At 41.9% G+C, this 25,569-nt stretch overlaps 1 protein-coding gene and 3 non-coding genes across 4 annotated transcripts; 1 reads left to right on the top strand and 3 right to left on the bottom strand.

Moving 5' to 3' along the window:
* Positions 1–2,274: 2,274 nt before the first annotated feature.
* Positions 2,275–2,477, bottom strand: LOC120289269. The gene has a single exon (XR_005547193.1). It is a non-coding gene; the product is annotated as a U2 spliceosomal RNA (small nuclear RNA).
* Positions 2,478–3,820: 1,343 nt separating this feature from the next.
* On the bottom strand, positions 3,821–3,939 carry LOC120289277. Its single transcript, XR_005547201.1, has one exon. It is a non-coding gene; the product is annotated as a U5 spliceosomal RNA (small nuclear RNA).
* A 2,464-nt stretch (positions 3,940–6,403) lies between these two features.
* Positions 6,404–6,599, bottom strand: LOC120289278. The gene has a single exon (XR_005547202.1). It is a non-coding gene; the product is annotated as a U2 spliceosomal RNA (small nuclear RNA).
* A 14,370-nt stretch (positions 6,600–20,969) lies between these two features.
* On the top strand, positions 20,970–22,699 carry LOC104422399. Its single transcript, XM_010034718.3, has one exon. The coding sequence runs from the start codon at positions 21,170–21,172 to the stop codon at positions 22,322–22,324; it is 1,155 nt and encodes a 384-aa protein (XP_010033020.2). The 5' UTR covers positions 20,970–21,169; the 3' UTR covers positions 22,325–22,699.
* Positions 22,700–25,569: the final 2,870 nt, after the last annotated feature.

Here is a 25,569-nt window from a genome sequence, read left to right as displayed (position 1 = left end):
AAAACTCTCGATTCCTCGCTCCGCTGAAGCTTCTACCTTTTTCCTCTACTTTTGACTTTTCAACCCCTTATTTTACAATTATTTTTTCTCAGAAATCATAAACAGCTTCCCCAATTCTCAACTCCGCATTTGCTTAAGCCATAGACGATAGACCGTCAATTTGTTTTTTCCTCCCACCTTTGCATATCGTTGATTTGTTTTTTATTTTTGGTCTACACATTGCATATGTAATATATGGGCTTTAAAGTAAGGAAATAAAATAAAAGAAGAGAAAAAGAAAAGGTTGAAAAGTCAAAAAAGGGAGGCTGAAGGAAAGTGGAAGAAGCTTCGGCTGAGTTTAAAAAGAGAGAAAGAGGGAGAGAAAGAGAAGAATATCGGCAGAAGCAGGGGAAACGCAAAACAGGGGAGAAGAGAGAAAGAAGAGAAAGGAAAAAGGGAAAAAGGGAAAAAATTTGGTGCACTCGTGACCCGGATGCCTCATCAAGCCGACTCAAGTGTGTTTTGCAAGGTCGGTAAGAAATTGAAGCCTTTAATCACTTGCTTGAAGCAATTGCCGCAATTAGGGCTCGAAATTCGGATTTCTTGGGTATTTGTGTGGCGAAGCCCAATTTTTGAGTCGTTAAGCTGTAAATTTTTTTACAAATGGTACTTTGGGATGTTTTGAAGCTATAGCATCTTTCGGATCATGATTTGAGCTTACGGTTTGTTCGGAACGGAATTTTGAAGTTGGAGGCGCAATCTGGTATTGTAGTGAACAGTGGCTTTGAGTCTCTTTTTTTTGTTATTTCCGGTACTGTTTTGGGCGGCTGAGTTGGGGTTGTTGTTGTAAGTTAAGAGAGCTTTCTAAAGACTATAAGACGGCTTGAAACGGAATTTTGTGGAGGAAGTTATGGCGTGACGAAGTTGGCGCATGGGCCGTGCCTAGCTGAAAATGATGGATTTATGGTAAATTGTGAGCTTTTGGGGCACGTAGGTGTCATTTATCGACTAATAGGCCTAGTATAGGCGAGTCGTTATAAGAATATCATTTTTACTAGGCTTTTTGATTTTTTCCCGTTAATTGTTAGGAATCCGAATGCGCTAGTTCGTGTGAGCGTCGTAGTTGATTTTTGGTTTTTCCCAGGTGAGTGACACTATTTCTTCTTTGTATTTTAAACTCATATTTTGAGAAACATGGTTGATTAAATACTCTATGAGTTGACAAAAAACATATTTTGTTGCATAAAACATGATCGAGATATTACTGATATTTTTGTGATTCGAAGGGAGTTGTATTTTGACGTTGATTTGAATGATTGTGTGAAAAAGGATTTGTGAAATTCTTTGTGAAAGAATCTTGAAATGCTTTGATATTTATATATCAAATTTTGAGTTGTGATATGACTTCCTTTCTGACGTTGGATTACTGGATATTGTGATTGGTAGTTGGTGCTCAATGTCTCTATGGACCCTAAGGGGTGTGGGTATGCGCATACTATTCTATGATATCCTTGTGGGCCGAGCCAATGGCTAATAAAAGGTGGAGACCTTGCCAAGGGGGAATCTTAGTCGTTTTGTCACGGGCGTTACGCGTGACCATAGTTAGACATTTGAGCATGAATTGGTCAATAGAGTGGACCATTGACGTGTGATTTGAGTTTGGTTGATGGAGTGGACCATCGATATGATTTGATGAGATCAATCAATGGAATAAACCATTGATGCATGTTTTACGAGATTGACTAATGGACTCGACCATTGGTATTTTCGGTATTCGAGTTATGATTTGATATTATGATAAAGTGGGTTATATTTGTGTTTTAAAATGTGCATAGTGATTTCTCGATCCGCTTAGAAGAAATGTGTTACTCACTGAGCCGTGGTAGCTCACTCCTCTCATCTACTTGTTTTTCAGGTTCTTTAGTGAGTCGCGAGTAGGCATGAGCGTTCGCTCGGGATGACTTTTGTGGTGGAACTTTTTGGTATGACTTGTGCATAGTTAATGGGTTTATAAGTTAGTCATTGTAGAAGGTTTGTGTTTTGATTTTTGTGAATTATAGATATACTCTAATATAGATTTTGTAACCAAGTGCCTATTTTTGTCAAATATATATATATATATATATATATATATATATATATATATGTGGATGTATATATGTTGATATCGGGTTGAAATTTTGGTTACGTTGAGGCTGCGTCCTTTGGAAAAAGGACGGCCGTGTCATGCCCCTTCTTCTTGTGAATCGGAGTGTGATAGCATACGTAGCAAATTCATTTTTGACTGGGCTTTGGGTGGGGTGCGCAGACGAGGGCAACGGTGCAACGCCTGAGCGACGCACAAGAGGGCCAGTGGCAAGGCTCAGTAGCAAGCTACTGCAGCGCCTCTCCCCTTGAAAACTTAATTTAATATCACGTGAATCGATTGCCCACGTTTCAGATATTAAACTAATAAGAACAGATATTACACTTGACCTTAGCCGAAAGGCGTATGCTTTGCTCGACTGTGCAAGCCTCCGCTTTTGTCCCCTGTTCTGGTCCGTGATGCTTCTCGCATTCCTATGTAGGACTCCTTTTCACTGTTTCTCTTCGCAAAAAAAGAAAAAAGAAAAAAAGAACGATGTTAGACTTGGAAGACTCCTCAAAACCTCCAGTGGAGTTGGTCCGTGATGCTTCTCGCATTCCTGGGACTCCTTTTCACTGTCTCTTCATAAAAAAGAAGAAAAAACGATGGCAGACTTGGAAGACTCCTGAAAACTAGTGGAGTTGAGATGATAGATAATTAAGACAGAATACGTAGGTGGTTCAGATTTAGCGGCATGCCGATTTTGGTTAAGAGTTCAAATCCCATCCTTGTAAAGAAAGTTTCAGCAGTCACTTGGCTTAAAGAAAGCAATTGATCTGTGCATTGTTTGTTAGTTGGTGGCGACTGAACACCAATCCATTTGCTTATGATGAGGCAGAGAACGAGTGAAAGCTCGAAAACTAGAAACGCAAGGCTTGGTGTGAAGCGAGAATCCAGAGTCCTTTCGCTCTTGCTTTTTGGTTGTCACCCATGCGAAAGAGCCCAAAGATGATGAGGTACCCCTCTTAATATGAATAAGCAAAGCCTATTAGCCTGAATCGGAGTTCGTTCATCTTGTATTAATGAGGACAGCGGTTGCAAGAAACAGGTGCTCCTAGCTTATGCATTTTGAAGCACAAACCGATAGAGTAGTCACGTTGCTTCGAAGCTAACAGTCCGGTTTTTTAGCCTGAAATTTCCGAGGATTGCTAGCACACAGATGCAGGGTTCTCTGTTGAAAGGCTTAATTATGCTCCTATTTTATCTTCCTCCGAGAGGTTGCCGCAGGTGTAGACGACTTCTCAGCAAGGAAGGCCTCCATAAATGGGCTCTCTGTGGTTTAAAAGCCCTTGCAGCTTGAAGACTCTTGAATAATGTTTACGACTTAAGAGACATTTCTGCCACCTTATGCTATTTCTACATCCCTTTGCTACTATCCACAAGGGGTCTAAACCTGATCTCTGAATTCTCAAGGTTGGCTTATACCCACGAGGGAAGAAGCATGCGCTTGTGTTTTTAAGCTTGTGCTTTTAGGAATCCTCAGACGTTTATAGGATTCTGATCGTTGTCATCAGTTGTTTCCGATACTTTTTGACGAAGGTATGGCTCCAAACAAAGTCTTCTGTGGTTTATGCTCTTGCCACTCTTGCCATTCCAGAGTCCTCTATCATTCCAGAGAATGCGAGTGCTGAAACTTCTTTCCACGCTAAGGTACTGGTCAAATGATTTTCCAGAACACCTATTTTAAATGAACAGATTTTTAGACTATATTTTAGGAGCCTCCTCAGTTGAAGAAGCCCCTCCAAAAATAGGCGTATGCCATTGAGCGTGGCGAGCACACGGTATTCTTTAGTAAAAGGCGAAAGAATAGTTCGCTCTGTGCTCACCACATGGCTGCGTGATTTTTCTGCTGATACGACCTCTTGTTTTTATCACTGGCTTTGTTGCAATGTCCAAGCCTCTTTTCCTATGTGGGACGTTCAAACTGTTCGTATTGCCACCGCTGGTGGAATCATCTTGGAATATTGGAGAAAAGCACTTCATCCATTTAACTTATATCAGAACCTATCGGGTCCTTTTTGGTTTCTCAAATAAGAGCTAAGATCAGAAACCATGGTGGTAAATCGACAAGATCATATTCACAGTGAGTATAGGAAACGAAATGGGGGTCTCCCTTTGCTTCGAGTGAGGTTTGCGTGTTCAGAAACACAGAGCCTTCAGACCCAAGATGAGTCCTCAACTTTCAGAGAAAGATTTGAGTGTAGTATAAAGCTGTAAAATCTAAAGGTGGGCCTCCATGTGAGTTTGCACGGTGTTCAGATCAGCAGAAGAAACTCAGTTTCTTGCTGCAGTCAAGATATGCAAGAGACTTAAGGAACTAGGAAATCAACTGAATTGTATCCAGAACCTCCTCCTTCAATAAATTCTGGACAAGTGTTGCAGAAGCTCTTCCAAGAGTGGTACTGAGTCAGATACAATAGAATTCACATGAAGCGTGGTTAAAGAGCTGAACTTCTATATGTTGGAGACGGTTTTGTCATCTTACATCATCTCTACATGCCCCAGCTACTCCAAAATTGGGACAAACCTGATGTTTACACGCAAAAGCTGTGCTCACTCATCATCACATCGCAGTCTCCTAATTTTAATATTCAATGAATCAAAACTAATACTCCATTACAATTTCCCGTGGACTTTGCTGTTTGAAATTCAGGGCCCATAGCTAAAGTTTGCTCAATTTCTATTGAAGGTTTGTGCTGCATCAAATAGTAGAGTTTGTGGAAGAAAACAAAAAAGTAGTCCAGAGGCAATGCACAGTGCGGAGATATCTAATCTGAAAGCAAACTTGGTGCCACTATTCCATTCTCAAGTTTCTGTGAAAGTGTCCATACGTATGAAGAGATGACGGAGCTAGCACATATTTGAACCAGATTTGCATTCATTTGAAAGGTGAAACATCTGCAGTATCATGAACCATTGCAAGGAAAGCATGTGTGCTGCCCCAATAACACGGCCTTATTGGCCTTATGGGACATTTGAATAGTTACAGACATACAGCCTATATTACTTTTTCCAATGGCCTAGCTGTACTCTATTCATCTTAAAATCTCCCTCAAGCAATTTCCATTTCCATGAAATCATGAATATCAATGGGCTAAGATCCTTCCCTGCCTTCCGGTGCAATTTTTTCTTGTTTCATGTTGACAGATTAAACATGTGGCTGAAATCTCCTGTTCTCCTTGATGAGATTTCAATTCACACTTGATTCTCTGTTGAATACTTACCACTTTGTTAAACGTTTCTACATTAAAACGTTTCTGCAGTTCCCTAGGTGCAGAACTCGACCATTTACAAAATGCCAGCCCCAGGCAACACTGGAAATGAAGCGTCTGTAATCAACCTGCGATCTGTAAAGGATAAAAATACAAGTGAATACTCGAAATATGGCTCTGACTCTGCAAATGAAAGTGAGGACATTGCTCCAGACCAGGGGATCATTTCCAGCTGCTACGCATCAAAAGCTTTCAAAGCACAAGATGTGGGAAAAGTCCAGGAACTCCAGGCTCAATCCAGTGAAGGAGTTGATGACCGTTTGAAGTCTTTGAAACATATTCTTTCTCAGCACCATGATGAAGCTCACAAGAAGATATATTCCATTGTTGCCCTGAATTTATCATGCTTGCTATCCTAAGAGAACCTGGAAGATATTAGGTTCTCCGGTAGACAAGCTCACAAGCAATCCATCCTTGACTGTTCAGTGACTGCTTAAGTTGAAGTCGACAGAAGAAATCCCAGATTCCAAGTTGTCGGTTGCGTAAGAAATGTATGAACAAATTCTCAGCTCCAATCTAGGTGAGCCGAAGTTGTTAGTTGCCTCAAGTTGAACAAGGCGGCAATAGCTCGGATGATCTCTGAGCAGAAAATCGGGGCAGACTTGATGTCCGTGAGACATTCAGACTGCCACTGCTGACATCCCGAAATTGAAACTGAAGAAGAAAACTTCTGCCAACCGAGTGGACTGAAATCCTCGATAAGTATGCGCTGCTCAAAGGCTTTTCCTTTGAGAAATCTGTCTAAAGTTCAAATTTATGAGGTGGAAATGTGTCCCAGTTTCTACTGCATAGTTTCGGCGTGTCAGAATCTGTCACAAAGGCGTCGAAACCCAGCCAACTATCTCATGCGCGTTGTTTATTAGATTCACTGTATTGTGCGAAATATATAGCAGCATAGCATGAACGTTTTTGAATAATGACAGCAATGGAAAATAACATAGGAAAGACAATAGACCCGTCAATTCGTTTCTTTATGAGCGTAGTAAACAGACGACCAGAGCAACAAATTCGTTTCAACTGGGATTTAGTGGGGTGCGCCAGGCAAGGGCAGCAGTGCAACGCCCGAGCGACGCGCGAGAGGCCCAGTAGCAAGCTACTGTGGCGGCCTCTCCCCCTCAAAAAATTAATTTAATATCATGTGGACCGATGGCCCACGTATCAGATATTAAACTGATAAGAACAGATACTACACTTGATCTTAGCCAAAAGGCCGAGAAAGGTATGCTTTTCCTCATGGCCTCACCTTGTATTTTGTCCCCAGCTCTGGTCCGTGATTCTTTCTCATGCACGATGTGGGACTCCATTTCACTGTTTCTCTCCCAAAGAAAGAAGAACTGTAGCAGACCTGGAAGGCTCATGAAAACCTTCTCCGTTTATCAAATAAACGTTATTAATTCATCGAAATCATATTTAAACCAGGTCATCAGTGGAGTTGAGATAAGAGAGGATTGAAACAGAACATGCTTCGGAGATGGTAGCATACTGATTTTGGTTCAGAATTCGGATCCCATCATTGGAAGAAAGCTTTTGCAATCGCTTGGCTTAGAAGAGCAATCGATCTGCATTGTTTGTTAGTTGGTCACGATTGAACATTAATCCATCTACTCACAATGAGGCAGAGAACAGAGGGAAAACTCGGAAACTAGAAACGCAAGGCCTGGCTTGAAGCAAGAACCTATGGTCATATTACTCCTGCTCTTTCGTTGTTCATTCTTTTCCATTAGGACAGCAGTTGCAAGAAACAATTGCTCTACATTTTGAAGCCTGAACTGGTCTAGTGATAACATTGATTTGAAGCTAATAGTCCAGTTTTTGAGCCTGAAAGTTATGAGGATTACAAGTGCACGGTCACAGTTCTTTAGAGAAAGGCGAATGGACATGTAGAGATAATCACATATTTCTTTTCCTCTTAGCCCGACATTGCCACAGTTGTTGGCTACCTTTTACAGAAAGGAAAAACTCCATAAATAGGCTCACTGGAGTTTTAAGCTCTTGGAAACTCCAAGATAGTCACATATAACCTGTTAGTCAAGAGGGTATCATTTGGTGCTCAGCAGCGCTGGGGTTCTGACGTGGTCAAACATGGTCGCTTGAACAATGGTTAGGACTTAAGACTAATTCAGCATCAGGGCAATTGACTCAAGGAACTGAATCCATAACCTGAAAACTTCGAATGACTTGTGAGCATGCTCGTATGTCAGGTGGAATCATGTGCATAGCTCAGTATCTGATGCTAGTGACCTCGTTCGGAATTCATAGTGAATGGAAATAGTGTGTGGGTTGTGGGCACGGCTCCTAAAGATGCTGAATCGGTCTTTTTTAGAATGGAAACGAGATTCTTCTTTTCCTGCTCCACAGCAACAGCAAAACATACCTACCCTTTTTAAGAGATCGAAGAGTCGGCGGGTTCACTAAGAAGAAGAAAAGGGGATCAGTCTGCAACGGGTTCGGCTTCAGGAGAGGGTTGCTACGAATCTGTTGACACAACCTGCAATGGCTACAAAGTTAACTTCAACTCTATTTTAGGTGCTCCCCCAGTTGAGGAACTCTTCCAGAAATAGAGCACGCGGAATTCTTTAGTAAAAGGCGAAAGAACAGGTCGCTCTGAGTTCATCACGTGGCTGCGTGATCAAATCCTATGGCACGGCCTCATTTTTTGTGACTTGCCTTGCTGCCCATGTTCTTCCCTTTCATCCTGTCTGGGATGTTTCATAAGAAGAGAACTGGGGTGGGCTCTTTTAGGTCCATTAAATTAACTTCTATTGGAACACAGTGAAGCGAACAATGATGTGCTGGGCACGAGCGGAATCGGGCCAAGGTCACGTTTCCCATCCCCGCCCCATAAGACTGCTCTTTACCCCATCACCACCCCATGCCTCACGTTGGGCGGGGCGGGGCGGGGCAGGGCAGGGCGGGGATAGGGCGCATCCGTGAGAAAAAGATTTTCATTAATTCTTTTTGAAATAATATATCAAAAACTAATTATTGTTTAATTTTCAAAATAATTATAAATTATTTTACTTTGAACTCATTTGCATTAGAAATTAGAAGAAAAACGCAATTTCATGAATAACGCTACTTATCTATATCAACGTGTTTGTAATAGGTTATGGAACACAAATACTTATAGTTTTGATATATCAATTGTACTTTATAATTTTTTAAAAATACATAGAAGGGGCGGATTATCGGGGTTGGGGCAGGCCCCTCTGAATTCCCTCTGCTACTCTCCACGAAGGAACTCATTTTGGTATAATAACTTTTCAAGAGGTCATTAAATATCAAAATTTTTACAAAAAGTTCCCCTAAGTTGAATTTGCGATTTTTCCTACCTGAAAAATCTTACATAACAGTAATTTAATGTTAAATCGTGCGAATGGTTCATTGGAGAGATTGGACAGATGATGACTGCAGAAATGTTTCGAAACGGTGCGTTTTAAGCCCTCCATCTTACATCGAATATACGGATTTTAAGCTAAATTAGGTTGCAATTTAATCCCTAGCCCCACTTGCGATTTTCCCTCTTCCTTTTGCCACCATCGCCCTGATCATTTCAATTCTCTCTCCCACCACAACCCACCTTAACGTCAGGCCTCCAGGCGATGGTCATGTTCAATTTCACCTGCGGCTTGGCTACCGCAGGATGAGACGGGGCCCCCACGGATGAACAATTCATTCAGAGTCGAAACTGGAATCTGGGTTTAAGGATTGGCTTATGGAGCAAAGCGAGTCTAATTTCTCAATCACTAGCATATTTACGTTGTCGAGAGATGTCATTTCAATTATACCTTCTATTTTTTTTTTTTGTCAAAAGGTAGATTTTATTTATGGCATAAGCGGAGAACTGCGAAAGCTCACTACTGGGGCATCAACGCATAAGAGAGCCCAAAGGCCTGAGGGAGGGGAGGCCCGCCAATTCTGAGGAATTGTCTTCGTGCGCTAGTGACATGCGGCCTAATCTGCCACTGAGTTGGTTGAACGTGGGCAGTGAGCTAGGCCCACTCGCGGCAACTGCTGTAGAAGTAAACGACACTCCATCAAAGCCCCACATGCGTTCGACTCTGTCTGCTGTTCGTGCTTCAAGCTGGCGACCAAGACTTTGCTGTCAGTCTCCACAACAGCTTCCCCGAGTTCTTTCTCCTTCAGAAATTTTTAGGGCTTCGAGACCCCTAGGGTTTCAACCTGTAAAATTGATTCCGCCCATACCGTCTTCGTGAATCCATCTAAGAGGGTACCGGAGGAGTCCCAGATGACGCAGGCCACTGCTCCCTCCATCGACCCTTCCCCCAACGACCCGTCGACGTTCGGCTTGAGGCAGCTAGTTTTCGGAGCTCGCCAGGTAGGTTGGTTCTTCGGTTCTTCATTTTGTTTGGCTGGTGCATATCCACGTCCCCATTTTTGGTAGCTGTTTTACTGAGATCTTGCTAGATCTATTACTTTGCAGACCTCTGGTTTTGTTCCTCAAAAGATAAAATTGTTGCGCTCCTTCCATACCTATCACAAGAGATTGCCGATTGTTTCCAGAGAGGGGAGGTGCGACTTTTTGCTTGTAAATTTGACCAACCATTCATCTATTCGTTTAACTTCATGTGCATCTATTTGCAGGTTAATTTCCTGGTGATTCCATACCCCGGCAGCCCATGGACAGAGGAGAAGGGTGTGTTCGGCCGTTTCCACCTTGGCTTTATAGAGATCATACATCGGGTCAGTTGAGATCTTTCTTTTCCATAGATTCTCCTTGGTTGGTATAGCGTTTTGACAAGCATGCCATACAAATAACTTCACTTTTGGGCTGGTTCTTATATGCATTCTATAATGCTGTTGGAGTTTGATATGAGAAAAAAGGGTGCTTATTTGCTCTGTTTTCTGTGGTGGTGTCTCTTAGCAAGTTATAACCGTTCTTGACTGTAAAAGACCCATTTTTTGTGCCCATCTATAATAATTCATCACTGAAAAAAGGACCATTTATTGGTACTGCAAGGATTTCTTGAGTAGTCTAATCATCAAAAAGATTTCTTAGTAGTGGTTCATTCCACTTTTGTGTCTCCGATAGTATTAGCTCCGAAACTTTCTAGGGATCATTTCTATTTGCCGGTTCTCCTATTAAGCCTCTTTTCAGCCATTTGTCTGTTGTGATGTTAACAGTTTTGCCACTTCCTATCGACCATCTGATTGAATCCGCAATAGCCTCTCTTCCAATAAGCAAACTTTTCCATCCCTATGAAGGATTACAACCGGTATCAGCATGCCAAAGATCTGAACGACTGAGATACAGCCCTTTCAGTAATTTACTCCATAACACATTCGGATTTTTTACCATCCTCCAAGCTTGCTTCCCCAATAAGGCTTTATTAACAGTGAGCAAATCTCTAAAACCCATTCCTCCTCTATCTTTCCTCATCTTCATGATTTCCCATCGTTTCCAATGCAAACCACCCTTAGAATCATTGTTTTTTCACCAGAAATTAGCTATTTTTTTTCTCTATAGCCTTACAAATTGACACTAGAATAAAAAAAAAAGCTGACATGGCATATTGTGGTACCGCCTGCACCACTGATTTCAGGAGAATTTCTTTACCAGCTTTTGATATGAGTTGCTTCTTCCAGCCCTCCAATTTCATGTTGATCCGATTCAGAATCCACCCAAACACTTGCCTCTTCGATGCTCCCCAATCAGATGGGATTTCCAAATACTTTCCTATTCGTTCTAGCTTTGGTACCCTTAGTTCTCTCTTCATATTGTCCTTTAATAAAGGTGGACAGTCTTTACTAAAGAAAATCCCCGATTTATTTAAGTTAACAGCTTGTCTGAAGCAGAACAATATTGATTAATGACAGTTGCAATGTTTTGGCATTCTGGAGAGAACCGTCTAAGAAAAAAACTGAATTATCTGCAAATAACAAATGAGTTAAAGTAGGGCAGAATCTATTCAACTTGATTCCCTTGACGTTTCCTTCTTGTAGCGCATTTCCCATCAAAGTTGATAAAATGTTTGCTACCAAAATAAATAGATAGGGTGAGAGAGGATTTACTTGGCGAATGCCTCTGGTGGGAGTGAAAGCAGGAAGAGGTTACCCGTTAAGTTTAATATTAAAAGTGACTGTGGTGACACACTGCATTATCCAATGAACCCATTGAACATAGAACCTCATTTTTAGCAAGCAACCTTCTAAATAATCCCATTCAATCCTGTCATAAGCTTTCTTCATGTCAAGTTTCAGCACCGCTTGGAAGTGCTTCTTCCTTTTCCTCTTTCTCAATTGATGCAACACCTCTTGTACAATATAAATATTGTCTTGAATCTGTCTTCCACTAACAAAAATACTTTGCTCTTCTGAAATCAGCATAGGCAACCATCTTTTCAATCTATTTGCCAAGATTTTTGCTATAATCTTATAGGCAAAGTTGTATAGGCTGATAGCGCGATTTTGATCAAGTTTCTCCGGGTGGGGAACCTTTGGGATTATAGTAATATGCGTTCTGTTAAGGGTTGGATCCAAAACCCCCCAGAGAAAGAAACCTCGTACTTCCTTTAACACATCGGGACTGATTATATCCCAGTGATGCTAATAAAAAAAGTTCGTTTAAACCATTTGGACCAGGGGCTTTCTAAGCTTCTAGTTGGAAAACTGCAGCATGGATTTCTTCCAAAGTTACTTCCGCCACTAAATAGTCATTTATATCATTTCCGATTAGCGTAGGGCATTGATCTAATACAGGGTTGTAGTTGCAAGGCCCTATCGAGGTATATAACTCCTTAAAAAAAGACATGGTGAGGTGCTGAAGTTGCTGTTTTCCTCTGACCCACTGATCTTTTGCAGTTTTTAGCATATTAATTCTTTTATTTTTTTGTCTCCGTTGGATCATTGATGCATGGAAATACTTTGTATTTTTATCTCCCCAACGAAGCGAATTGATTCGTGATTTCAAACCCCAAAACATTTCCTCTCTGCGCCATAAGGTTTCCAGCTCTTCTTTTATTATCTTGATCTTGTTTGTATCTTGATAACTCCGGTGGCTGTTTGTTATGGATTGAAGCTCCTTCTTTAGTGCTGTAATGCGGGTATTATTATTGGGAAATTTCTTTTTGCTCCATGTTTTTAAAGCTTGGCTGGTAGAAAGTAATTTCTCTCTCAAGCCTCCTTGGATGCAAGGTTGAGATTGCCATGCATGTTTTACTATCTCCCTACATTCACCATCTTCAACCCAAAAGGCTTCGAAGTTAAAATCTTTTTGTTTCTTAACAGATTTAGCACTACTTACCACAAGGAATGGACTATGATTGGACCCCACAGCTGGTAGAGCAAAAGCTTCAGCCTCCGGGAACATAACCCATCAATCCATCGAGCAGAATACTCTATCCAATTTCTCCTAAACTAGATCGGCCCATTCTCTGTTATTAGACCAGGTAAACGCACACTCTTTACAATCAATTTCCATTAACGAACAATCATGGATACAATTTTGAAACGCCTGCATTCTAGAACTCTTTGCCAACCTTCTTCCCACTTTCTCCAAATAATAGATTATTTCATTAAAATCCCCCATGCACACCCATGGGAGTGTATTAGAAGAAGCAATCTGTCTCAGTTTCTCCCATAGCTGTAGTCTTTCCCCATATATGTTTGGAGCATGCACACAACTTATCCGCATTTTTATCTTACTCTCATAATCAAAACAAATCATATTTATCATTTCTTGAGAGCTGAATTCCACTTCCACCGCCATCCCCCCCCTCGCGCAATGCCTTGTAGTTCCTCCACAAAACTATTTTGAAACTTCAGTTTTCTTTTCAGACGAGTTACCACTGTTTCTTTATTTTTTGTTTCCATTAGCAAGATTAAATTGGGCCTTTCCTAAGCCACCATGGCTCTCAAATTCTAAACTATCAGTGGTGTGTCCAACCCCTGATAGTTCCAGCAAATCGCTCTCATTTGTGAACCAGTGGCTTATTTGGGCTAGCCACCAAAGCCCTTCCCCCGGTTTCTTCTAAAAGACTAATAGGAGTATCTAGCAAATTTGCTTCATCCAAACTGGCCAAATCAACAACTGAAGGGTGATAAGGAGTATACCTCCTTAGCTTCTTTGCCGATGAACTTTTTACGATCCTACTTTCCTTCTTTAAACCTGTTTTTTTTTTTTTTTTCCAAGAAGAGGAAATGACAGCTTGTTGAACTTGCTGTGCTGGTTCATCTACATTCATGATGCCTTTTTCTTTCTCTTGTTGTTGTTCCATTTGGTATTCATATAAGTTTTTATCCATTTATGCCCTGTTTAGAGATTGTGTTTGTTCTGAATTTTTTCCTTTTGTTTGCTCTCCTGTGAATATAACAATCCGAGTATCATGAGAGGATATAACGATGTCCTCCTGTAGTTCCACCTCTTCTTCAGCTACCTTTTCATCATAAAATATCTCCCAAAAAGGGCTATTCTCTTTCACCTCTACTTTTAGCCAATTGCCAAAGTTATTGTTCTTCCTATCTTCAATTTTTGCCACATCATACGGAATTTCTTCACAATTGGTTGTTAAGTGTCCAACTCTTACGCATGAATAACAGAATCTAAGTAACCTCTCATGCTTAAAATCCAACCAAACCTTCTCCTCTCCTAGATTAAATCAAATACCTAGTTTCAAAGGTTTTTCCTGGTTCAATTCTACTCTAGCTCTCCCCACCTTCTGAAACGCCACTCCTTTTTCTCCACTTTTACTTCCTATACACCTCCTATTTGTTAGGCAACAAGAGACACAATCTCTTCACTCCACCATTCGATTGGGAGACCATGAACTTGAACCCAAAATTCACAGCTTGTAAACTTGTAACATTGTGCAGGTTTATTTGGCTCTCACGGTTTAAGTATCAGTAAATTACTCGCAAAGGACCATGGGCTGTTTACTAATATTATGTTTTTGTCCCTTTCAAACTCAAAGGTAAAGGATAAGATATCAGATTCGCGTTGCGCAAACTTCAGGGAGTCTACCTTCCAAGCTCGCGTCATAGTAGAAAGAAATGCTTGATAATTTATATTTCCTCCCTAATACAGCTTACCAAACACTTTACATTCATCTAGCATCTCCTTTGAAATGACTCTTTCCCGAGGTGGGGCATCCACCTCTGTTCTCAGATTCCCAAGCCTCTTACACAGTAAGGCTAGGCGACAGTCTTTTTCCCCATATTCATCCATTTAAAATCCCCAATAAGCAGCGATGAAGAAACACCAGAAGAGCCAAAGATCATAAACAGACCTTGCCCACTTTCCACCTTCCTTTCATTGCAAAAATACCATCGAATGAAGCCATCCAGCCGTATTTTGAGGGAGAAAGCCCCATTTAATAGAGACTCCAAAACAGCCTCGAAGGAGCCCTCACAGAAAGCTAGCGAGGAAGCGTCAACATCTTCAGTGATCCAAGGAGGTAGCCATCCAGCCGTCCTATTCGATAAATACTCCAAGATCAGCCCCAAAGGAATCCTCACAGAAGGCTAGCGAGGAGATGTCGACATCTTCATGATCCAAGGAAAAGAAGAGAAAAGCTGATCGAAAAAAGCACACAAGGTTTTGGGTTTTTGGGTTTTTTAGACAAAATCAGCTGGGCAAAAATTTAGGGTTTAGGGGTAGCTACCATAGATGGTAGGGAGAGCTCTCGAGCAAGAGAGAATGGCCTCCATTACCTAAAAGGCGGAAAATCAAAGGCGAAGTATTTTAAGACGTATGGTTTCGATTGTTTCATGGACTGAACCCGACTCCTCTCTCACTTGTTTGTCCGTTTCAATTATACCTTGAGTGTTAACATTTCCAGCAAGTCACATTGGATTATTTATTCTAAATAATGTCACGTGTATTTTTTTTTTCCAATGAAGCGAGTGATTGATGTCACTTGAAGATGATCAATTTTTAGAAATTATTATCTTTAAATGATTGCTTAAATAGTTATAATAGCAAAGTGAGTACCTTACAAGAATTGTAGCATTATAATTTTTTTTTCTTCTTGATTTTTGAACATTTTTATGGGCCTTTATCATCCTAGTAAAAGCGACAAACATCGAAATGGTTCGAGATGATAGATCTAGCTCATCTATTGGAACCCATCTTAAAGTACAGTCTGGATTTGTTCCTCAATTGCTTGCATACAAAAAGCCCAAATCTAGTATGATTGCATTTAGTAACGCTCTTGGGAATAGGTGTTTATATTCTTTTGTTCCCAGGAGTAGAAATTGAACAAAAACGCATTTGATAAATTTTTTATTCTCAAGAACAATAGTGTTTCTGTTCATTTGTTCTCAAGAGTAGAAATAGAATAAAAACGCATTTGATAAGTTTTTTTTCTGAAAACAAATTTGTTCCCATAAACAGATTTGGAACAAAAATAAGAAACAAAAAAAAAATTATTTCTTGTTCTCGAGAACAACTCCAGAAGCAAGAATCAAAAAACGAAAATCAAGCTTTTTTCCCTTTCTCTTCCTCTCTTCTTCCCCTAACCGGTCATCGGCCTTGGTGCCGGCCGGCGACCAACCAGACGAGGCTCGGCAATCTCACAGGACCCTTGTTGGTCTTTGGCGAGATCACCCCTAGCTTGTCGGCCATTAGCGAGGCTCAACCTTGTCTAGATTTGGAGAGGCTGAGCCTCCCCTGGCCATCGCGAGCCTCACTGTGGTTGGGTGACTCCGACCTCACAGTGGTCGAGTGAGGCTCAACCTCGCCTTGGTCGAGCGAGGTCGCCTCACCCAATCACGGCAAGGCTCCCCTAAGGCTGGCGACCGGCTGAAGGAAGGAGAAGAAAAAGAAAAGAAAAGAAAATTGTAATAAAATTATTGATAAATTAAAAGAAATTTTAAGTCACAAATATATATGAGGTCGTACCAATTGTATTTCTTTTTGGAAATAGAAATTTTGTGTAATTACCAAACGTGTTCAAATACTCAAAACTGTTTTCAATGACAAAATAGAAAGAAGTGTTTCTGAAAAAAAAAAAAAAAAAAAAAAAAAAAAAAGGAAGTTTTCCTGTAGCAGAGACACACCGAACTCATTTCTCGATATTGCTATTTTATGTGAGCCCCAATTGGTAGGTCCAATTTTGCTGTCAACTCATCACAAAATATCAAATCCGCACAATGTTACGATTTTATCCAGTTACTGTCTTGAACCCGACAGTAGAAAAGCGAATTTACAATCCACTAAAACCCTTCACCTGATTTCAGTATCCTTACGAACAAAATCGTAGTTTAATGAGGAAAAATTCCAAAATAGCTAATTTAGAATCTTAGAGAAAGTTCCGTCGGCCGGGTCGGGTGAGGTTGTTTTTGTGATGGGTGGGCTTGAGAAGGAGCCATGAATTGCGGGACACTCACCGTCACAAGACACTCCAAATGCTCATTTTATTATGAGAACAGAACACTCAGCACAAATAAAACACGAGAAGCACGGACAGATCACGCACCAGTCTTTCGGATTCTTCGCTTCATCGCCATGATGCTGCTTGGCTCCCGCGAGTACCCAAGTATCATTCACCAGCACACAGAGACAGAGAGTCAGAGACTCAGAGGGCCCGCCTAAAAAGCCTTGTGGGTCACCTCTTTTGTGACTTATTTTACTTCCCAAAAGCAAAAGTTAAATTTAGGGTGTCCGGCAGTCGACAAGATAATTAAACTTATTCCATTATTGTACCCCCCAAGATGCCGTGGAAGCTTTTTCTTGTGCCAAGGATGAGCACTTCGAGCTTATCCGCATCATCTCGTATAGTTACCGAGTTGTTTCGACCGTGATTACGAATTTGCTTGGCATGTCAGGAATTATCATCTCTGGTTTCATCTTAAGGCTGTCTTAAAACTGTTCTCTGTCCTTGAGATTTTGAGCAGGTACAAAGGCAAGAATGCGTATCACGGAGCATAGCGACGTGATGTAATTGACTGGAGAGATCCTTCTTGCATACTTTCCATAACAACTGAGGTGCGAAAAAGAGCACGTACTAATTGGCTTTGATGATACCGCGTCGGCATTTCATGTCTTCCAAAACTTCATGATAGAAGGTCCTTTGGACATTTAGAAACATTTAATGAGCGAGAGACATGGAAGGGCACGCAATGATACATTAGCCGGCCCACATGAAGATTAGATGATGTCCCACAAGCGAGAGAATGACCATTGGCCCTCGGCATCAAACCGATCGCATCCCAAAATTATCGCCGTGACACGACCTTGGAAAGAACCGTGATTACTGCCTCAACTTAACGCGGCTTGCTAAAGGTTGGAAAAAAGCAGTAACTTGGCCATCTTTTCAATTCTTTTTCTCCGGTCAGTTCAGCTCTGTGTCCCAATAATTACAGACAATAACCGCAAATGTAGATTCTAAGCAAAGGGTTTCCCTAGTCACCAAAAGTAAAATTGTTGGAGGCACTGTCTCTGGAAAGCGGGAGGATTAAGTTTCCATCTCAGCGTCTTATCTTTGCTATTTTTGCACCGGTCAAAGCCAAGTAAACTTGGTACGCGACCATTGACTTTGACACTGGTGTTTTTAAATCTAGATCGGATGGACCGATTGGATCGGTTGAATTGTGAAGCAGATCATGCTCCGATTTGATCTCACTCATTTCCCCAAATTAGGCCGGAGTCAGACGCTGATTAGTTCAATTGGTCATTGGCTTGATCTCTGTGATAGTTCGACCACTACATTAGCGAATTGAATCCTCAATCGTGAGCTGCTCATTTGAAGTTTTAATTAAATGGGTAAAAGTAAATCATGTTTTACATATTTAGGTCTTCTTTTTTTCCTGAATAGGTCTTGCTAACAAGTGTCCTAATAGTACTTATTAAGCATACTCTATGAAGAATATTTCTAAAATTTCAAAACACTAATTGCCCACAACATAAGAAAAGTTATGTCTTGGAAAACTATAAATTTTATCATTTGATTGTTTAAAAAGTGCCATGAGAGCATTTGGGGAAAATGGCACTACAACTGTCACTTGAATGCCATAATCTCTTCTTCTTCTTCTTTTCAATTATATGAGTGCCATAACACATATACATTGTTCACTTAAATACCATGATTATTATTTTTGATCACTTGAGTAGCAAATTTTTAAGAACTTTTATCACGAGTGCTATTTCACGTCAGATTTTTGGCACTTGGATGAACATCTATTAAAAATCACGGCACACAAGTGATTGATCTAAAATTAGGGCGTTTAAATGAACATTTTTTAGAGATCTTGGCATTTAAGTGGCCGAGAAAAGGTTATAACACTCATGGTGTTCTTATCCCAAGCATTTGTAAATGTAATCTTATTCCTTTTACTAGCAAGCTACGTAACTCATTGACTTGACAGTCAAACTGATTGACCGGTGACTTGGAAGTGAGATTCACTCTGATCAATCTGACTTTGCCTATCAGCACAATTCACCTATGCCATCGACCCATTGTCATTCCAACTTGTGACCTTGTTCAAGCACATCCGGTCTGTGGCCGTGATCCATGTCCGACGCAAGTGCAAGGCCACAACCTGTGCTTGACCAATGCATCAATTTAGGGCGGTGACACTACTCCATCTAAGTGCATTCATCTTTCGACTAGTGAGCCAATCACTAATGGTCTAATCAATCAATCATCCGTTTTAATTCACGCCTATCCAATAGCCCTCCAACCACCATTCTCTCTAAATGAAACCCCCAATAAACTTGACAACGTCCGACCGCCCCAAATCAGCCGGTTTCACCGCATCAACAACAAACCACCTTCGTATCATTGCAGCTACCGACAACACCGCGACTCGGGAAATCCAACGGGCATATGCTTCAGCAAAATCACCTTCCATCGGATCCGAAAAACCAAGCACAGGCGAGGGGGACTGAACCGCAAATGTGGCCTCTCCCGGGCCACGAGGATAATTAGTTTTCTACATTGCTCATGTGATGTGATGTTATCTGGCGTAAACGACGGGGGGAGATTTGTCGCTGCTGTGAAAAAGAACGAATCTAGACCGAACATCGATCTGAGCATCCGCGTCACGTTCACGAGTCGCCCGCAGTTGCTACGTCAAAAGCAAATGTCGGGATGCGAAGGGGGACGGTAATTCGACAAAGTCGCGTGTTTTAACCCCTGCGCGGACGATGAACGAGAGGCCGAGGTGTTCCGCACGGTGCGAGGCTTTGGATTCTCTTCGGATTACGTGAAATTCAGAAGACATGGAAGCCGAAATTGTCGCCCAGGTGGGAAACTTTGCACGTGTGCGCACCCGCACGTCCCTGCCACGTCCGAAGAATTGAGTCTAGTTTCCCTCGAAATAATATGGATAATCCGCCCGTTAATGTATTTGCATTATAAAGTCGGATTTGAATAATTAAAAATCTTGATTTCACGTGAGTTTCGTCACATGCGATGGAATAAATCTATCTTGGTGAGATTGATCGAACATGTTATTCGCGAAATATGCATCTCATCCCGCTGAGCACGTTGTATGTTGTGATTAATAAGGATGGAGTGGCACATTAAGTACGTTGGAAGTATATTTGACCATTGTTTTTCTTTCGGTAATTTAATTTTTGAGTTGGAGTAGTGTGAAAAGCAAGCGCAGTTACACCTCTCTCTCTCTCTCTCTCGTGATTGGAAAGGGAGAAAGCCTGGACCGACACAGCTAGACTAGGCCGAAAGGTAGGGTGAAGCTTCCAAGCGTGTTTTATTCATTTTTTCTTCGGGCTGGTCCATGCTTTGGGACCTATGATGCTTAGGCCGGAAATGACCCGCACATAGCTCGGAGTATCTGAAATATATATATATAATTTTAAAGACACAAAAAATAATATTTTTATTTATTTATTCTCTAAACACTATAAGAAGGTCATGAACTCGTCAAAAAATATAATTAAAAATCGAATGAACAAGAAAGCGATTTTCTTTTTGGGACGAAAATGACCTCAAACGCCTTATTAGGATAGGTTCAAAGTTCATTTTTAAGTAATCCGGCTCTCAAGAGAAATTAACACAGAATTCTCATAATAGCCTTACAATGTCCTGATTGAAGCTACAACTACTTTTTGCAAGTCTTGAATGGGGATGTGTCCACATGATCGAGATTTTTGCAAGGACGGATTGTGTTATTGTAGCTTATTGGCATATTGTGGAAAATGTTCTTTCACAGTGAAGGTTAGCTTCCCAGTTTAGCTTTGAACTCATAACCTCGTGAGAAGCCAGATGATGCCCGTCTTCACCATTCTATTGCATTCAACTATATGTAATATAAGGACTTTATATGTAGGCGGCACGTTATATTATATATGTCTGAACTCTTGATGTATCAATAAGTGTAATAAATTTTTTATTGATAAGTGTAATGGTCCTGTCAATTTGTTTGATCGGTACAAATACTCAGACTTTTTTCCGTAAGGTGCACTGGCGATTATTAAATCTAAAGCAGAAAGTACCACGAGCCTTCTGTGTACTCAATTTTGGCGCGCTTCGTATATAATAATGCCATACATTATTCTGCAACAAGGCTTTAATTGCAAATTCTTAATGGGGGAGGAGGATGCCAATCTGCCACGAAGTTGCGTTACACCTACTCCTCTAACCTTTATTTTTCCATTCCATGACATGCCCCCACCACCCTCCCCCTTTACATTCTATCTTTTTCCTTCTTTCTTCCTTTCCTTTACTCTGTGCTTCCCCCTTTCTTCTTCCATCATTCACTTTACACCTCTCTCTCTCTCTCATGACGTGAACACAGCTCAGAGTTCGGGAGTTGCAACTTGCAGCGACTTGCCGACCACATGAAAAGCTGAAACTTCAGTCCCCCTGCGACCATGGCGAGCTCCGGATCATCACCCTCGTCGTCCTTCTTTGGCAAGTTCCGCTCTCTCCTCCTTCTCCTCCTCCTCCACCTCGGCTGCTTCATCTTCTCCTCCTCCTCCTCCTCCTCCGTTTCCGCCGCCTCCACGACCATCAAGAAACGCAAAGCCTCTCCGACCGCCTCCCACTTCAAGCCCCGCAAAGCTCTCTCTTCCTCCTGGTCTTACCTCAAGGGCATCCTCATCTCCAAGCCCCGAGCGTCTCACCCTCCAACGCCCTCTCTCGCCTCCGCCCGGAACTCCCAACGATCCATAGCCTCCCTCGTCTCGCCGGCGGAAGCTCACGCCCTCGTGGAGCTCACCTCGACCCCACCTCGCGAGAAGCCCTGGCCGGGGACCCTCCTTCAAGAGGAGCCCGACCACGCCGACCTGTTCTTCCCACTCCGCAACGACGCGATCTTCCCGTGCACGTCCTGTGGCGAGGTCTTCCAGAAGCCGCTGCTCCTTGAGCAGCATCACGCAACGCGGCATGCAGTGTCGGAGCTCATCGGCGAGGACTCCGGCCGCAACATTGTCCAGATCATATTCCAGACCGGGTGGCCCGCAGGCAAGAGCCTGAGGGTACTCCGGATCCTGAAGATCCACCATGGACCGAGGACACTGTCGCGGTTCGAGGAGTACCGTGAGTCGGTGAAGGCACGGGCAGCCAGGGCCTCCAGGAGTCGGGACGAGCGGTGCGTCGCCGACGGCAACGAGCTCCTCCGGTTCCACTGCTCGACGTTCACGTGCGACCTGGGGCAAGACGGCAATTCCAGCATCTGCAACCAGCAGTACTGCAACGTGTGTGGGATCATCAAGTCGGGCTTCTCGAAGAAGCTGGACGGCATCTCGACGCTGTCGAGCGGGTGGAAGGCGCACGGGACACTCCCGGACGACGTGGTGGAGGAGTTCGGGTTCATGCACGTGAAGCGGGCGATGCTGGTGTGCCGGATCATCGCGGGTCGGGTCGGGAGCGAGGCGGACGACGTGGACAAGGAGGAGGGCGGGGGGTTCGACTCGGTCGTCGGGCAGGGAGGGAGCGGGGCCCTCACCAGGTTGGACGACGAGGATCTGCTGGTCTTCAATCCGAGGGCCGTGCTTCCCTGCTTCGTGATCGTGTACACCGTGTGAGCGGGTCGTCGTGTGGGAATTGAGCCATAATAATTACGGGACGTGGAAAAAGTTTTCGCTCTCCTTTCGAGTTTTGCATGAGTTTGGTGCATGTGAATGTGTTGGGTATCGTTAGTCATTAACATCATGCCATGCCATGCCAGTGTGTGTGAACAGGTATGGATTAGAGAATTTCTCATTTTTCTTTTCTTTCTCTTTGGGGGGCGCATCAATTAGAGATTTGGAAAGTGGTGGACAGTTGAGTTAGTATTTTCTGTAGTGGGAAATTAGGTTGGGAGATAGAGAAGTTTTGGTTGTGTAAAAACTCTACTTAATATAAAGTGTATATGCAAAAAAAAATTAAAAGGAAATTAGTGATCCAACAAGCTTGATAAGGAGACCACGTCTTTGTGATTCCGTCTATTTATCGTTCCGAGCAATGAATATTTCGGTTTCCAAAATATTAATTATAGATAATACGAAATGGGTGCATCGAGAATCGATTTATATATATATATATTTAATTGCTTGAGCACTAACTCATGAAATCTCTAAGATAGTGCATCTTAGATGCCCTGATGGGAATGACCCATTTAATAGATTAATTCAATCGTACTTGTTTATATTTCTCATTTTTTAAGGAGAAATTATCTAGGTTGTATAAGCTTAAACTGGACAGGGGGGAGTTCCCCTATACTTGTGCCTTGACAAAAAGAAAGACTAATAATTGGAAAAAAAACGCAAATTTATTTATTGAGTTTGATATTTGCAGCACGGTCTCCAAGAACCATCACCATTACCGCCCCCACTATCCAACAGCATTTAACATCCACGACAATTTTGTCGGTCCATCGTCCTGCCATCTTACATCTAGCACAATCATAATTCTTTCAATCGAGAAGGAAGATTATGCTATACTACGTTTTACTACGAAAGGTTTTCTAGGAGTAATAGAGAACCGCAAGACATTTTAGACAAAATAAAAGGAATAAATTGAAAAAGAAAAATGAAGCACAGAAAAGGCGTAACAAAGGGTTATTGCGGTTAATTGATGCGCCGAGGGATTCCCAGCTCGACAATCGAAGGTCGCCTGTTCAAATTCTGTTAGCTACGTGTTTTGAGTTCAAGTCATTTGTACAAATTAAAAGGTTCGGACTTAACCGATTGACGAGACTTATAGAGCAATCTATGGGTCCTTCCGCAGTCAAGTCTCCATGTCTATGTCTTTGGATTATTAACAAAGAAGTTATCGAAATTCGCTTCGAATCCAAAAAAAGAGGGACATGGGTCCCCGAGATTTTTTTTCTCTTTGCTTCGTCCTGTAATTTCTCTCCATATATAGTCAAGTCTTCATGCTTGTGCTCAGTGTTTATCATTGTTCGCAAAGAGGTGGGCCGCGTGACGCCCGTCGTGATTGGAATGGACGAGAGAAGAATGGCCCACTCGAGTCTTTTTATTTTTATCAAAGTGGGGTATTCGAGGCCTTTTGGCGCATGCATGCAGCCCACATAATTTATACTCTGGTACACATATAACCATGGGTTATACCGCAGGCGTATCAAATTACTCATGAGTGTCGGTCAAAAAGAAGATGGGAATGGAACGCACTTAAGGCCATTCCGTCGCTTTCGCAAAAGCGTAGTCGTTGACGTCGGTCGGTAGTTAGTAGAGCAAGGCATCGGCTATATTAAAACGAATGCGCAACTTTCGTAACTCGACTCCATTGAATATAATAGGACATGACTCTCTAACCATTTTTATGGTTTAGGAAAGGATGTGTAAACCTGGATGGAGTAGTTGGGACATGGGTATCCACTTAGGAAGGTCTAGATCTACGATTCAACGGACGATGATGATGAGTTGATTCATGGTCGATGGAGATGGTAAAAATGAGTGCACGTGCCAATATACGTTGCAAAGTAAGATAAAATAAACTTTGAATGTAAAGGTAGTGAGCTCATGAGCAAAGAACAAGGCAGCATTGGGTGTGAGGGCGACAGTGGTGATCTTTTAGGGAAAATTACCTAATCGGACCTAAATGATACCAATTTAGTTCTAAGTTTTTCAATTTTACAAATTTAGTTTTAAGTTTTTGCTAGAAATTTTAATGTAGTATTTTTAGTAAATTTCTGCCTAAACTTGCTTGCCTAACTATCCCATCATTGCTAGCTATCATATGAGACATAATGTTATGTTAACAATTCTCATTAAAAATTTATCTGAAGAACCATATTGAAATTTTGCATGATAATTTATGGTTTAATTAGTATTCGTTCGATAAGTTTATGATTGAACGGACATCGATGTGACGAACGAAATTTTCATTTTTGATTGACACGACTACTTATCGAGTTTAGACAGGACGTTGAACAAGATTTATTAGGAAAAGCCATAGGGAAATGAATTTTTTCAGGTGTCGGTCGAATAATTCAAGGGTCCCATCGGTCGGATAGATGGGAATAATGAATGGAGGGCGTGACCGGGTGAATTGACAATCGTCCCACTTAAATTGGAGTCATCTGGTGATGGGATGAGGCCAGTTCAATTCCGTCCACCCATCTCCATCTTCCGAGATTCTTTCCATTCTAAATATGCATATCATACACGACACGACTGAAGATAACGCTGTCGGAGCATATTTTCGGTTGTACCATTCTTATCAGGCAGATTTTTCCCCTTGCGAAGGAGATGACAAGCGTCCTCAAAGCTTATGTCCCAATCACACAGATTGAATACGGTAATGAAAGCTGCACGATGCAGCGAAGTTCGATCGGAACAGCAATGGTTGCAGCTCAACTTGCATGTAGGTCTCCAGTTCGGAAAACGCAACAACTTAATTCTTAGAAACAACAGTTTTGAATGGTGGTTTGGAAAATATCGGACCGGACCGAACCACTAAATATCATTCACCCTAGTCCGGTTCACAAACCGGGCAGTTTTAGTCCCGTTTAGTTTGGTTTGGCAGTAATTGTGGTCAACCCTGGAACACTTTTCGGGTGAAGGTCAATCGTAGTTAGATGTTCTGAGGATGCATGTGCATCAACAGATCCAAACCTGATGTCCTTCGAATCGATCTTCTCAGCGCCACTAGCCGTCGCAACACTGGCTCATCACATTGGCCACACCACACCCTTGTGCTCAGCTGTTCAAATTGGATACGGAAAATCCAGCCCAGCTCGCACTGGGCTGATCTAGTACTAATTATTAATATTTGATTCCCGGTACGTGATCCAGCTCGGAATTTCATTAGCGTTACTTGCTTTGTA

This window comes from Eucalyptus grandis, chromosome 10 (assembly GCF_016545825.1).
Source record: "Eucalyptus grandis isolate ANBG69807.140 chromosome 10, ASM1654582v1, whole genome shotgun sequence".
In the NCBI taxonomy this organism is placed as follows: domain Eukaryota; kingdom Viridiplantae; phylum Streptophyta; class Magnoliopsida; order Myrtales; family Myrtaceae; genus Eucalyptus; species Eucalyptus grandis.
Note: the sequence above shows the minus strand (reverse complement) of the source record. Positions and strands in the feature narration are given on the sequence as shown.

Bases quoted from the DNA above. Each gene is read 5' to 3' on its own strand.
- LOC104422399 (XM_010034718.3), top strand. From the start codon at position 21,170: ATGGCGAGCTCCGGATCATCACCCTCGTCGTCCTTCTTTGGCAAGTTC.